We start from the raw sequence: 13,995 nt of genomic DNA on the forward strand, positions 1-13,995 counted from the left end.
CAAAATCCCTTGAAACAGAAGTGTTTCAGAATCAGAATTTTTCATATTTGAAAAAGGAAATAAAGGGAATTCCCTTGGGGTTCAGTGGTTAGGACTCCGTGCTTTCACTGCTGAGGGCCTGGATTCAATCCCTGGTTGGGGAACTAAGATCCCACAAGCCGCCCAGTAGGCCAAAAAAAGGAAAAAAAAAAAAGGAAATAAAGAGTTTGCATCATATATCATGAAAAACCCCGTCAGGATCTTAGGCAGCACCCTGTAATCAAACTCATTAATATTTTTGCAGCAAATGTATGACTATTCACACTGAAAAGCATTAGTAAGAACTAAGAACGGTCTCACCTAAATTCAAGTTCTGCTGACCAATGAGTTTGCTCCTAATTTATGAAATGAGTCCATTCTCATCAAGTACCACTACTAAGGAGAACATGCAGAAACTCTTTTCCAAAAATGGTTCTAATAATTATGGACACTTGCATGTCATCAGGCTAGAAGTCTTTAATGGGAATGATGGCTGATAAAAATCGAGTCCTGCACTCTTTTTTTTTTTTTTTTTTTAATTTTTGGCTGCATTGGGTCTTCGTTGCTGTGCGCGGGCTTTCTCTAGTTGCGGTGAGCAGGGGCTACTCTTCGTTGCGGTGCGCGGGCTTCTCTGATTCTTGATGCTAGCAGATTTGGGATTTCCTTCAGTGATATGACCAAAGGGTAAAATGGCGGGGGGGGGGAGGGAGAGAACATTGACATAGGCATATGTCTGGGGCTCAGCTTCTCCATTATTGCTTTTTTCTACACGGCCCTTCCACTGCCAACCATAGCCTAGGTGACAGGAGCCTTTCAAGTGACAATTCCACTTCACCAGAATAATTGGGCAGAGGGCTTACGGCATACAAGCAAGGTAAATAACAGAGATGCTAGCAATGAGCAGGTCTCTTATCACAGATTGATAGCATTACACCAGCAGAGGGGAGGAGGAAGGAAGCCACGCAGCCTTCCAGAGTCGCTCCAATCCCTTGAGAATCAGCACATATAATAAATATGCAATGTTTCCAAAGAGAACATCGTGCACATACCAAACCTTTGACATTAGAAAGGCTGAGCAGCCGTGCATTTAGCTGTACCTTCCAGGTCTCTGCTCTCACTGTTAGCCTGCGAGCCCTCCCTTCACCTGGTCCTAACACTGCTGCGCCTGGAACTCCAGGTTCCACGGTCCCGCTCAGTCTGAGTGACAGTCTTTTCCTGTTTGGCTGCTGTATCTACCTCAAGGATACAGCTAGACCAGCCCCGCTCACTTCTGGGAAATCTGTACCCTCAAACGTTACCGATGGCCCCCTCATCCCCAAACCCACTAACTTCTCCTCAGGCTCTGTTTTCCTTGCTGCTCCTTCAGCAACGAGCATGGCCAATCACTAACGCCCTCTGGGTGTGAAGACTTGGGCTTGACTTCTGGCTCTGCCACTTCCTAACTGGGTGACCCAGGCAAACTGCACGACCTCTCTGACCTTCAGTCTATTCATCTGTAAAATGGAGATACCAATTCTGACTTCATGATTTAATCTCCTCGACGACCTGGTCAAACATGTATGCAAAACCACCTGACATCCTCCCCATCATAGAACAGGTGCTCCATAAAAGTTACTTGAACATCTCTTCAATCCCCATTGCCTTAATTACAAAAGGGCTCAGTGATGGGTTTGATTCTGATTTTCAAAAAATCTGACAGAGGAAAAAAAACCCATTAAGCTGGCATTTAAACCCGTTCAGTCTTGGCTCCCTCCCATTTTCCCTGCCTTACCTTCCACTACTACCAGATCATCTCTGTTATTTACCTTGCTTGTATGCCCTAAGCCCTCTGCCCAATTATTCTGGTGAAGTGGAATTGTCACTTGAAAGGCTCCTGTCACCTAGGCTATGGTTGGCAGTGGAAGGGCCGTGTAGAAAAAAGCAATAATGGAGAAGCTGAGCCCCAGACATATGCCTATGTCAATGTTCTCTCCCTCCTCCCCTGCACCATTTTACCCTTTGGTCATATCACTGAAGGAAATCCCAAATCTGCTAGCATCAAGATCAGTGCAGAGGGCTTCCCTGGTGGCGCAGTGGTTGAGAATCCGCCTGCCAATGCAGGGGACACGGGTTTGAGCCCTGGTCTGGGAAGATCCCACATGCCGCGGAGCAACTGGGCCCGTGAGCCACAACTACTGAGCCTGCGCTCTGGAGCCTGTGCTCCGCAACAAGAGAGGCCGCAATAGTGAGAGGCCCGCGCACCGCGATGAAGAGCGGCCCCCGCTCGCCGCAACTAGAGAAAGCCCTCGCACAGAAACGAAGACCCAACACAGCAATCAATCAATCAATCAATCAATAAATAAATAAATAAATCAGTGCAGGAACAAGAGAAGCTATTCCTTCATTCATTCATTCATTCATTCATTTTTAGCTGTGTTGGGTCTTCGCTGCTGTGCAGGCTTTCTCTAGTTGCAGCGAGCGGGGGCTACTCTTTTTTTTTTTTTTTTGCGGTACGCAGGCCTCTCAGTGTTGTGGCCTCTCCCGTTGCGGAGCACAGGCTCTAGACGCGCAGGCTCAGCGGCCATGGCTCACGGGCCCAGCCGCTCCGCGGCATATGGGATCTTCCCGGACCAGGGCACGAACCCATGTGCCCTGCATCGGCAGGCGGACTCTCAACCACTGCACCACCAGGGAAGCCCAGGGGCTACTCTTCACTGCGGTGCGCGGGCTTCTCATTGTGGTGGCTTCTGTTGTTGCAGAGCACGGGCTCTAGGCTTCAGTAGCTGTGGTGCACAGGCTCAGTAGTTGTGGCTCGTGGGCTCTAGAGCGCAGGCTCAGTAGTTGTGGCGCACGGGCTTAGTTGCTCCGCGGCATGTGGGATCTTCCTGGACCTGGGCTCGAACCCATGTCCCCTGCATTGGCAGGTGGATTCTTAACCCCTGCAGCACCAGGGAAGTCCCCCACCTGCAGACTTTAAATCACAACATTCCACACACCTGAAACACACCCTGTCTTCCTCTCTCTGCCTAGTCAAGCCTTTCCTCCAGACCTCAAACCCCAACTCGAATGCCATTTCCTCAAAAAGTCCTTATCACGGCACTCAGGCGAGTACCCTCTAAACTCTTCCAGCAACTGCTCCACATAAATGCCTCTGACATAAATCACATGCAGCCCGTGGCCTCTCTAGGATCCCTCCATCCTACAGAGCTCCATAGACTCTGACTGCTCGGGAGGGTTTTGGGGTTTTTGTTTGTTTGTTTTGTTTTGTTTTTGTGGCCATGCCTTGTAGCATGCGAGATCTTAGTTCCCCGACCAGGTATCGAATCCATGCCTTCTGCAGTGGAAGCTTGGAGGCTTAACCACTGGACCGCCAGGGAAGTCCCTTGGGAGGTTTTTTAATTCAACTGCCAACAACACTGAATATCATGTTTATGTTTTTAATCCTTAATCATTCTAGGGGCCCTGAGATTACTGCTTATTTATGGCTCAATTACATGAAAAGCACTTAAAATAGTACCTGGCACATAGTCAGCATTGAATGAATGCTGGCTATCATTACTCAGGCTCTAATGCAGCAATTCCCTTCTTGGAATCAATCCTGCAGAAATACTCACGTGGGCACAAAAATCACGTACAATGCTATTCACAGCAGCGTCGTCCACCACTTCCCTCCATTTTCACAGCCACACAGCCCTACTCTGAGTCACCATTTCTCACCTATAAAACCACAAGAGTGGGCTTCCCTGGTGGCGCAGTGGTTGAGAATCTGCCTGCCAATGCAGGGGACACGGGTTCGAGCCCTGGTCTGGGAAGATCCCACATGCCGCGGAGCAACTGGGCCCATGAGCCACAACTACTGAGCCTGCGCATCTGGAGCCTGTGCTCTGCAACAAGAGAGGCTGCAATAGTGAGAGGCCTGCACACCGTGATGAAGAGTCGCCCCCGCTGGCCGCAACTAGAGAAAGCCGTCGCACAAAAACGAAGACCCAACACAGCCAAAAAGTTAAATAAATAAATAGCGTTCCCTTAAAAAAAAAAAACAAAACCCACAAGAGCCTGACACCTAGCCTCCCTGCTTACATTCCTGCCCCCAACAATCCACTGTCCCCATCTCAGGTAGAGAGCTTCTAAACCTGACCACGCCACTCTCCTGCTCAGACCTTTCAATGGTTCCCATGCAAGCTCCTTACCAACAGCCCTGCATACCACTCCTGCCTGTCTCATCCTACTCTCTCCCCTGGTAACTTGCCTACAGCCAGGCTGGCCTTCCTTGATCCCAGAAAATGCCACATTTGCTCCCACCGTAGGGCTCTAGCATTAGCTGTTCTCTCTGCTTCTTCCCCTAACTCTTCACATGACCCATTCTTTAGATCTCAGCTCAACTGCCCCTCCTTAAAAAAGTCCACACTGGCCACCTACTCCAAAATAGGTCTACGTCTTTTCTATCTAGAATTTTGCTACTTGTTTATGTGTTCATTCCTCGTTCCTCCATTACAATGTAAGTAAGCTCCAGAAACCATGGTATCTCTAGCATCTATGACTGTGCTTGGGACTTATCACACTGTTACTTCAATTGCTATTGAATTAATAGATACACCAGGACTTACACCAGGACTTCCCTGGTGGTGCAGTGGTTAAGAATCTGCCTGCCAATGCTGGGGACACGGGTTTGAGACCTGGTCTGGGAAGATCCAATGTGCCACGGAGTCACTAAGCCCGGGTGCCACAACTACTGAGCCTGCGCTCTAGAGCCCGCGAGCCGCAACTACTGAGCCCGTGTGCCACAACTACTGAAGCCCACACTCCTAGAGCCCGTGCTCCACAGCAAGAGAAGCCACCGCAATGAGAAGCCCGCGCATCGCAACGAAGAGTAGTCCCCGCTCCCCACAACTAGAGAAAGTCTGCGTGCAGCAATGAAGACCCAACGCGGCCAAAAATAAAATAAATTTTAAAAAAACAAAAAACAGTGACAGTAATTACCAACCACAGAGGGCTCACTAAGTTCCAGGCACTGAGCTAGGTACAATACATACAGTGCCTCACTGAAACCTTGATTATGGTTCTTCACTGTTTTTCTCTCAGAAAAAAAGCACACATCCTAAATGTTGCATACAATTTCTCTCCCTAAAAGGCCAAGTGGCTCCACAGGCCCCCAAGTAGGCCATCATGTTTCCATAGGAAAGGATCCATGTCTGCCTTGAGAAAGGAAAAAACTGAGGTTCAGAAAAGGTGTCCAAGCTCTCACAGCTAACGGGTGCCCAGAGCTGGGATCCCAAATTCAATTCTAACCAGGATCTGTGATTTTTTTTTTTCCCTCTCTCAATGTCTCCCCCATGCTGCCTTGCATATAGTAGGTTCTAAATAAATACTTGCTGATTTACTCTCCTCTCTACTTCTGCTGCCATGGGAATACCTTTTCAATTTCTGGGAAGGAAGGAACCAGTCTTTACACCACAATCTGAATTCACAATACATACTGCAAGGTAAGTCAAGCCAATGAATTCCACTCATGATTAAAAATTCTGAAGACGACCAAATTCATATTCAAACCACATTTATTGAGAGTCTAATGCGTGAGAGTGAGTCATGCAAAAATCTTGTATAAGATGATTTCGAGTAGGGCGAGCACAATGTCCCAGAGGCCAGAGAGAGCTTTAGCATATCTGAGGAACATAAAGATACAAGCAGCTTGAATGGAGTGAGCCAGGGAGATGCAGGCAAGGTCGGACAAAGCAGGGCAGGAAAGGCAACGGATTTTTAAAGATCTGAGTATACAGGAAATCACTGGAAGGCTTTAAGCAGGACTGCTGTGATCTGTTTTTTAAATTTAAATCAGTTTGGCTGCTGTGTGGAGGATGGATTATAAAGAGTCACACGTGGAACAGGGGAGACCAGGGAGAAACTGTTGAGTTGACCTGAGATGATGCGTGTAGCTTGGACTAAGGGAGGATGAGACAGAGCTTGAAGCAGAGCCTAGAGGAATTCCCAATAGACTGGATGTGGACATTTTTCTGGTCACTCTGACCAGAAAAATGATGGGGCCACTTGGAAGATCTGACCATTTTCTCCTTCTAAAAATACTCTCCGCTTAACTAACAGTACAGTCCTTTTCACTTAAATCTACAATCCTGCTCCATCCAACTGCCCATTCATTATACTTACTTAAATGTCCTGACAGAATCCAAGACAGACCTTAAGACTGTTCCTCACCTCGATCTGCTTGGGCAAATCTGCTCCTCCTACAGTCTTCCTTGTCCTTTTGGAGTTTCCACTCATCCCACTGATGCCTGCTTTATCTCATTTATCTCAACCTATTTCCTATTTAGTTTCCCTTATTTTGTGGCTGGTGATTTATACTTGTCAAATAATGGTAGCTATAACTTACTGAATGCTTTCTGTGCGTAGACTCTATTCATGCATAATCTCATTTCTTTCTCAATAATCTTATGACGTAGATTCTGTTATTCCCATTTGATAAGTGAGAAAACTGAAGCACAGAGAAGTTAAGAAATGTATCCAAGGTTAGATAACTATGAAGTTCTGGAGCTGAGATTCAAACTCAACTATTAACCACTAAAAAAATTGATCCTTATATGAAAACAACCAGGATTGGCCTCCAGTACACGCTCAGTCACTTTCATGGCAAGTAGGTGCCTATGGAACCAACTGAAGCGCTGTCTGAACAGCAGCAGTGTAGGGTAATGAGTGCTTGAAAACAGGGAAGTTTTTGGAGCCCCTTTCCTGTAAAGTCAAAACTTCAGTTGAGGGCTCCCCTGGTGGCACAGTGGTTGAGAATCTGCCTGCTAATGCAGGGAACACGGGTTCGAGCCCTGGTCTGGGAGGATCCCACATGCCGCGGAGCAACTAGGCCCGTGAGCCACAACTACTGAGCCTGCGCGTCTGGAGCTTGTGCTCTGCAACAAGAGAGGCCGTGATAGTGAGAGGCTCGTGCACCGCGATGAAGAGTGGCCCCCGCTCGCCGCAACTAGAGAAAGCCCTCGCACAGAAACGAAGACCCAACACAGCAAAAATAAATAAATAAATTACTAAACTCCTACTCCCAACATCTAAAAAAAAAAAAAACTTCAGCTGAGTCCTTAAAGATTTGGTCACACTCACCCCTCCTTTTTTGCAGATGTGGAACCTAAGGCCAAGAAACGGTTGTGACTCACCCAGGGTCAGAGAGCTAGTTAGCAGAGCTGGGAATTGAACCCAGGTTTCTGGACTTCCTAGGTCTTTGCAGTGTACAATCATTTCATCCACTCAACAAATATCTGAATGTCTACATACTTGCAGGCACTGGGAATTTAATAGAGACCAATCAAAACCCACATCTTAATTACTGGACATTGATAAAGTGCTTGCCCTCATGGAGCTTATCCTCTACTTCTCCCTTCTCAGTCACCCTCCTTCCTCACTCTTAGATAGGGGATAAATGACCGCTGAGTGGAAGGAGAAAAATTAGACATGCCTTTGTTGTGAAAGTCGGTGCAAAAACTGAATCACAGTCTGAGAACATACAGGGCTACCAGCTTCAACACTCTCCTTTATGTTCATCTGATTGAAAGGATGAGCCTCCCATTGTGGCTAATGAGCTACTGTGGAAATAGCAGTGAACCTGAAGTTAGTGGCTTAGATTCAAGTCCTCCTTCTTCTATGTACTTGGTGTGTGACCTTGGGAGAGGTGGCTCCCTTCCCTGAACCTCATCCACAAAATGGGCTCGGCGCCACAGCAAGAGATGCAAACTCACGTGCTTACAGGGGCCAGGCAATTCTATCAATGAGTGAAGCAGAGCTGCTGGAGACGACGGCCAAGTAGAGAGCCCAGGCTCTGTGTAAAAGAGCCTTGGGACTTCCCTGGTGGTCAAGTGGTTAAGACTCTGCGCTTCCAATGCAGGTGACGCGGGTTCGATCCCTGGTTGGGGAACTAAGATCCCACATCCTCACAGTGCGACCGAATAAAAGAGGCGGCCTCTGCTTAGCTCCAACCAATGTGGAGATGTCTGACCTTACTATTTTTCAAAAGACAGAAATCAGAAACTGTGAAATCTCCATATGTGGGGAGGGTGGGGTTGGTTGGGAGGAAGACAGACACATCTTCCCAACTTCTCATTATAAAAAATTTCAAACATACAGAAAAATAGAAAGAAGAGTTAACATTTTGCTCTACTGGCTTTACCCATATGCCGACATCACAGCACTTCACACCTTTAGCATGCAACTCCAAAAATATGACCTTCTCCTTCATAACCACACTATGATCACATCTAGAAAATAATTCCCAAATATCATGTAACAGGACTGAATACTCAAATTTCCCCTATTGCCTAAAAGATGTATTTTAGGTAAGTTTTCTTTTTGAACCAGGATCCAGTCAGGGTTACACCTTGCATTTGGCTCCACCCTTTACTCTCTTAATCTAGAACAGTCCCTTCGCTTGTTTTTTCCATGACATTGACTTCTGGAAGAGAACCAGGGCAGTCGTCTTGTAAAATGTCCCACATTCTGGACATCTCATCATTACCTCAATGGTGTCCTTTAATTTGTTCCTCTGTTCTGTGAAAACATGATATCTGGCAGGAAAACATAGAAGATGATGCACTGAGGTTCTTATTTCACTACATCAGAAGACACATTATTAAATATTTCTACATGAAGTCTATTTTATTCCTTCTGATGCTCAAACTGCCCCAAATTTGGCCAATTCTCTAGATTTTTAAATGCTGGCAACTAATTTCAAAAAAATTAAAACACTGTTATGAGAGATACACACCAGTTTTTTGTTTTTTTTTAAATGTTGAGCCTTCTTTTATTTATTTTTATTTTTGGCTGTGTTGGGTCTTCGTTTCTGTGCAAGGGCTTTCTCTAGTTGTGGCGAGCGGGGGCCACTCTTCATCGCGGTGAGCAGGCCTCTCACTGTCGCAGCCTCTCTTGTTGCGGAGCACAGGCTCCAGACGTGCAGGCTCAGTAGTTGTGGCTCACAGGCCTAGTTGCTCCGCAGCATGTGGGATCTTCCCAGGCCAGGGCTCAAACCCATGTCCCCTGCATTAGCAGGCAGATTCTCAACCACTGCGCCACCAGGGAAGCCCACACACCAGTTTTTAACCTCCAGACTGTATGAGTTCCCTTGAAGACCCTTTTTATTATTATTTGTCTCCCTTCCAATTCTCTGACAACCTTGGTCCAACATTATAGAGTCAGAGGCAAAACTGTAGCCAGAATGCAGTCTGTCCATTCCCAGGCTGCTTTCTATTTCACAAGGGTCCCCAGTCCCCAAAGTTCTCCTATCCCACCTGGAGTTCCCTTAGAGACAAGTCAATTTGCTTTGCGGAGCCTCCTTCCTTTCTGTACAGAGGAGGAAATCACTGCCTTTCCTTCTCCAAAGAGCTGCTATGAGACTCAGCTGAAAAAGGGACAAGAGAGCACTTTAATCAACTCTGTAAGACTGTATACAAATCTATAGATTCCAAATTATAGGTAACCCCTTCCTACCCTCCCAGGACCCTCAGCCAATCCTTTTCAGCTTCTCCGCTGAGTTCTAGACATCTTCACTTCCTCAGAATAGCTCCCATCTCCCAAGAATTCCATACCCCGACTCTGATTTGCCCCTTAGGTCACCTCTCCCTCAGGAGCCCTCCATCCATTCTTTAATGCTCCTCAGATAAATCATTCATTCCTACCCCTCCGACAGATCTCTCACTAATTCCAGTTTAATCCTCACCAACTTTACCCCGCCTCAAACAAAACCACCTACTGCCCCCAACGCCTGGAATCAACCCTTCTAGTACACTTAGGATCCCCTTCTCAACCCTTCAGGAACCCCTAACACTCCTTCAAACGGCAGTTCCTAAACTCATTCGACACTGTGTCTTCAGCCCCATTCTCATCATTTAATCCCCAATCTTCTATTTCAGGTGCCTTCAACCCTCAGACCAGTGCTTGCTAATGCCTCGTAATGCGCCCTCCTCCCCAGTCACAGAAGGCTCCACACACCTAAAATGAGCCTGAAGTAACCCCCACCTCACCCCACCCACCACACATGCTCTCTCACCAAAAAGCTGTAGAAGCTCCCGCCCCTCAAACCTCTTGAACTGCCTGCCTCCCCAACTCTTGGATCAATTAATTCTGCCCTCTGTACTCACGCACATCACATAACCACCCCCCATCACTCAGACCTCATCACTGAACTCAACCACTCACATATTTATTTCTACTTAGATGTGTAGTAAACAGCTAAAACGTTAAGTCCAAAATAGAACTGCTGACTCTTCCCCCACCTCAGTCAGTGAAGGCACTTCCGTCTTTCCAACTGCTTCGGCCAAAAACCTTGAGTTCTGCCTCTCCCACTCCACACATTTAATCCTTCAGCAAAGCCTGTCCCCTCTACCTTCAAATTATATCCAGAATCTACATCTGACCCCTTCCCTAGAGTTCCAAGCCACCATTACTTGCATCTCAAGGGGATTACCGCAGCAGCCCCCTAAGCGGAATCCTTATTTCCACTTCTGCCCACTTCCACCTGTTCTCCATGCAGCAAGAGCGATCCTTTTCAAACACAATTCAGATCGTGTTACTCCTCTGCTCAAAACTCTCCAACAGGTTTCCCAGCACACTTAGAATTCAAAAGCTACCTCCTGGGACTTCCCTGGTGGCACAGTGGTTAAGAATCCACCTGCCAATGCAGGGGACACGGGTTTGAGCCCTGGTCCGGGAAGACCCCACATGCCGTGGAGCAACTAAGCCCGTGCGCCACAACTACTGAGCCTGTGCTCTAGAGCCCGCGAGCCACGACTACTGAGCCCACGTGCCACAACTACTGAAACCTACACGCCTAGAGCCTGTGCTCCGCAACAAGAGAAGCCACCGCAATAAGAATCCCGCGCACCGCAATGAACAGTAGCCCCCACTCGCCGCAACTAGACAAAAGCCCGCGCGCAGCAACGAAGACCCAACGCAGCCCCAAATCAATCAATTAATTAATTTAAAAAAGAAAAAAAAAGGTACCCCTCATTTGGTTCCAGCCACCCTGTTGCTCTCATTTGCCAAGCATGCTCTGGCCTCTAGGATTTTACACTTGTCCCCTACGCTAGGAAGATCCTCCCAGATGGCCACAGGGCTCTTTCCTTTCATACAGGTCCGAGGCTCAATGTTACCTCTTCAGAGGCCTCCCCTGGCCACCCTATCAAAATAGCTCTCCCAGCCCACCATCCTTTATTGATCCTCTTTCCCTGCTTTATTTTTTCTCCCTAGCACTTGCATTGCCTAATATTTTATTATTTTTTATGTGTATTGCCTCCCCCACCGGAACGTAAGCTCCATGTGGGCAAGGAGCCTGCCTAGTTCATTAATACCCGCTCAGCGCCGGTGGCAGGTACTCAATAAATATCTGGTCATATCGACCACCTCTTTCAAAGACCTCATCCCCTCCGATAATTACTCCCCCATGCCCAAGGTATCCCCAATCCTGTCCTCTCGGGACACACCCCCAGATCTAGACACAAGCAATCTCTTCGGGTACCTCCAGCACCCCCAGACTCTCCGAGCCTCTCAGGAACCTCACTTGAAATTACTTGCTCCAAAACCCCTCGGAAAAAAACCTCACTCTTTCAGACTGGCCCACTCCTTAGAGGCCACAAAAATGAATGCAAGCTCTCATCTACTGGGCTCGCCAGTCTCCCCAGCATCCAGCAGAGAACAGGTTTCCACTACCTATGAATGAATGAACTATGCCCCCCCGCCACTTTCATCGTTTCCACGCATTCCTGGCCCCTCCTATTCCCTAAGTCCCCAACCCCGATCCAAACGCCACCATCGCTCCCTCCGGGCGTCGAGTTCCTGAGTCTGCATCCTCCGGATCGCTCAGAACTCCCCCAGCTCCCCTTCTAGAGGTCGCCAATTCCTCGGAACAGCCCTCCCACCACCTAGGACGTCCCCGCTTCCCATACCTTCCGAGGAAACATCCCAAATCAACCCCTCCAGTCCTCTCAGGAAGGCGACCACGGCCGGGTACACGATTCCCGCCTCCTCTCTTCAAATTAAACCCTCCGGCTCCCCAACGCCTCAGGCCAGACCACCCTCCAAACCCTCAGTCCCACAAGCCGCACCGGCCCTTACCGTTTCTGGGCCTCCAATCCCCAGAGACGGATCTGCCGGTCATACTGAGCCGCCTCCTCCTCGCTGATACCGCCGCCTGCCTCCTCCTTCTCCACCATGGCGCCGGCTCTCAGCGCCGGAGCTCTGGTCCTGCTCACGGCAACCGCCCGCCGGCCCCACAAGCCGCCAACCGCCACGGGCCGCGCACCCAGGCCGCATCTGCGCCTGCGCCAGGGATCGCGCCTGCGCACTACCTTCTCCAAGCCCCGCCTGCCCCCGGACCCTGGAACCACGTGGACCTCCTTAGCCTCCGAGGTGGGCGGGCATCAGCCAGTCACGTGATGGAGTCTCCTGTCAATCCTGGCCAAAAATCCGCGCGGCTTCTGGCCCCACAAGGATACCCAAGTGTTTGTTTATGAGGCCTTCAATTCAGCAAGTAAAATGGAGCGTCTGCCGAAATCCCGGTAACGGGGATGTTGTGAAATAGGGTGGTGAGTAAAATAGATAAAATTCTGCCCTCATGGAACTTACGTTCCCTTGAGGAGGGCCCAAAGGAAAAAATATATAAATCAGGCCCCCAATAAATGTTTTGGAGAAAATTAAAACAGGATATGGGACTACAGGGTGACAGGTGATTGTTGAGCAGAGATCTGAAGGAACCGTAGAAACAAGCTGGGTAGATAACTGGGAAATGTAGCATTCCTGGACAGAACAGCAGCTGCAAAGGCCCTGAGGCTGGCACATGCTAACGTAATTAAGGAGCTGTGGAGAGGGCAGGGTGGCTGGAGCAGAGTGAGAGGGTGGTAAGAGATTAAATCATAATATGAAGCAGGTGGGGAATCTTGTAGGTTAGTAATAGCTAATAATAGCTAATATGTATTTTCCCTAGGCAAAATACCTTTTTATTATTCATTCAACCAATACTTATTAGGAACTTGTTTGGGAATTCCCTGGCAATCCAGGGTTAGGACTCTGCGCTCTCACTACCGAGGGCCCTGGTTCAATCCCTAGAACGTGCTTGTCAACCATCAGTCTCTGTGCTAGGGGTAGAACAGTAAAAAAAATTTTTTTTTAATTTTTAAATAAGAATTAAAAATAGCTGCCCTCTCATGGAATTTAAATGGGTTTTATATGGATTATTTCTCTAACCCTTGCAAGAGTAGATAAATTCTTTAATATTCCCATTTCACAGCTAAAGAGTCTGAGGTCCAGCAAAGTTAAGTATCGATATTAGTGGCCTGAACAAAGTCTTATATCTTAGAAGTAGTGAAGCTAGGATTCAAATCCAGGCCCACGTGCTTCCTCAGGAGGTTATACTGCTGGTGGTACATTAAGCTCCTACTATGTGCTCTGACCTTGTCCAGTGAGGTACATACCCTGTGAACCTCAGAGATAGATATTTCCTCCCCTTTTACAATATGACTCTGAGACTCAGAAAAGGGTAGCAATTCATCAGAGGTCAAAATATCATTCAAGGGACTTCCCTGGAGGTCCAGTGGTTAAGACTCCATACTCCCAATGCAGGGGGCCTGGGTTCGACCGCTGGTCAGGGAACTAGATCCCACAGGCTGCAACTAAGACATCACATGCCACACGTAAACATCCCTCATGCCTCAACTAAAACCCGGCACAGCCAAATAAACAAATATTTTTTTTAAATATATCATTCAAAAAATATGGAGGGACTTCCCTGGTGGCACAGTGGTTAAGAATCCGCCTGCCTATGCAGGGGACACGGGCACGAGCCCTGGTCCAGGAAGATCCCACATGCCGTGGAACAACTAAGCCCGTGAACCACAACTACTGAGGCTGCGCTCTAGAGCCCATGAGCCACAACTGCTGAGCCCACATGCCACAACTACTGAAGCCCGTGCACCTAGAGCCTGTGCTCCATGACAAGAGAAG

The 13,995-nt window shown here is 48.1% G+C and overlaps 1 protein-coding gene across 2 annotated transcripts in view; it reads right to left on the reverse strand.

Moving 5' to 3' along the window:
* SAE1 (SUMO1 activating enzyme subunit 1) overlaps positions 1 to 12,287 on the reverse strand; it is a 72,167-nt gene extending 59,880 nt beyond the window's left edge. Inside the window, exon 1 of one of the 2 annotated variants that reach the window (XM_022585266.3) lies at positions 12,112 to 12,281. In XM_022585266.3, the coding sequence (XP_022440974.1) occupies positions 12,112 to 12,209 (98 nt within the window). In that variant the 5' untranslated portion in view covers positions 12,210 to 12,281. Of the gene's footprint in view, positions 1 to 12,111 lie in introns of both variants that reach the window. The other variant, XM_089902659.1, reaches the window with a different exon arrangement.
* Between the last annotated feature and the right edge of the window lie 1,708 nt (positions 12,288 to 13,995).

This window comes from Delphinapterus leucas, chromosome 20, assembly GCF_059928025.1.
Source record: "Delphinapterus leucas isolate spDelLeu-1000000601 "Yukka" chromosome 20, BTC_Dleu_Yukka2, whole genome shotgun sequence".
Taxonomy (NCBI): Eukaryota; Metazoa; Chordata; class Mammalia; order Artiodactyla; family Monodontidae; genus Delphinapterus; species Delphinapterus leucas.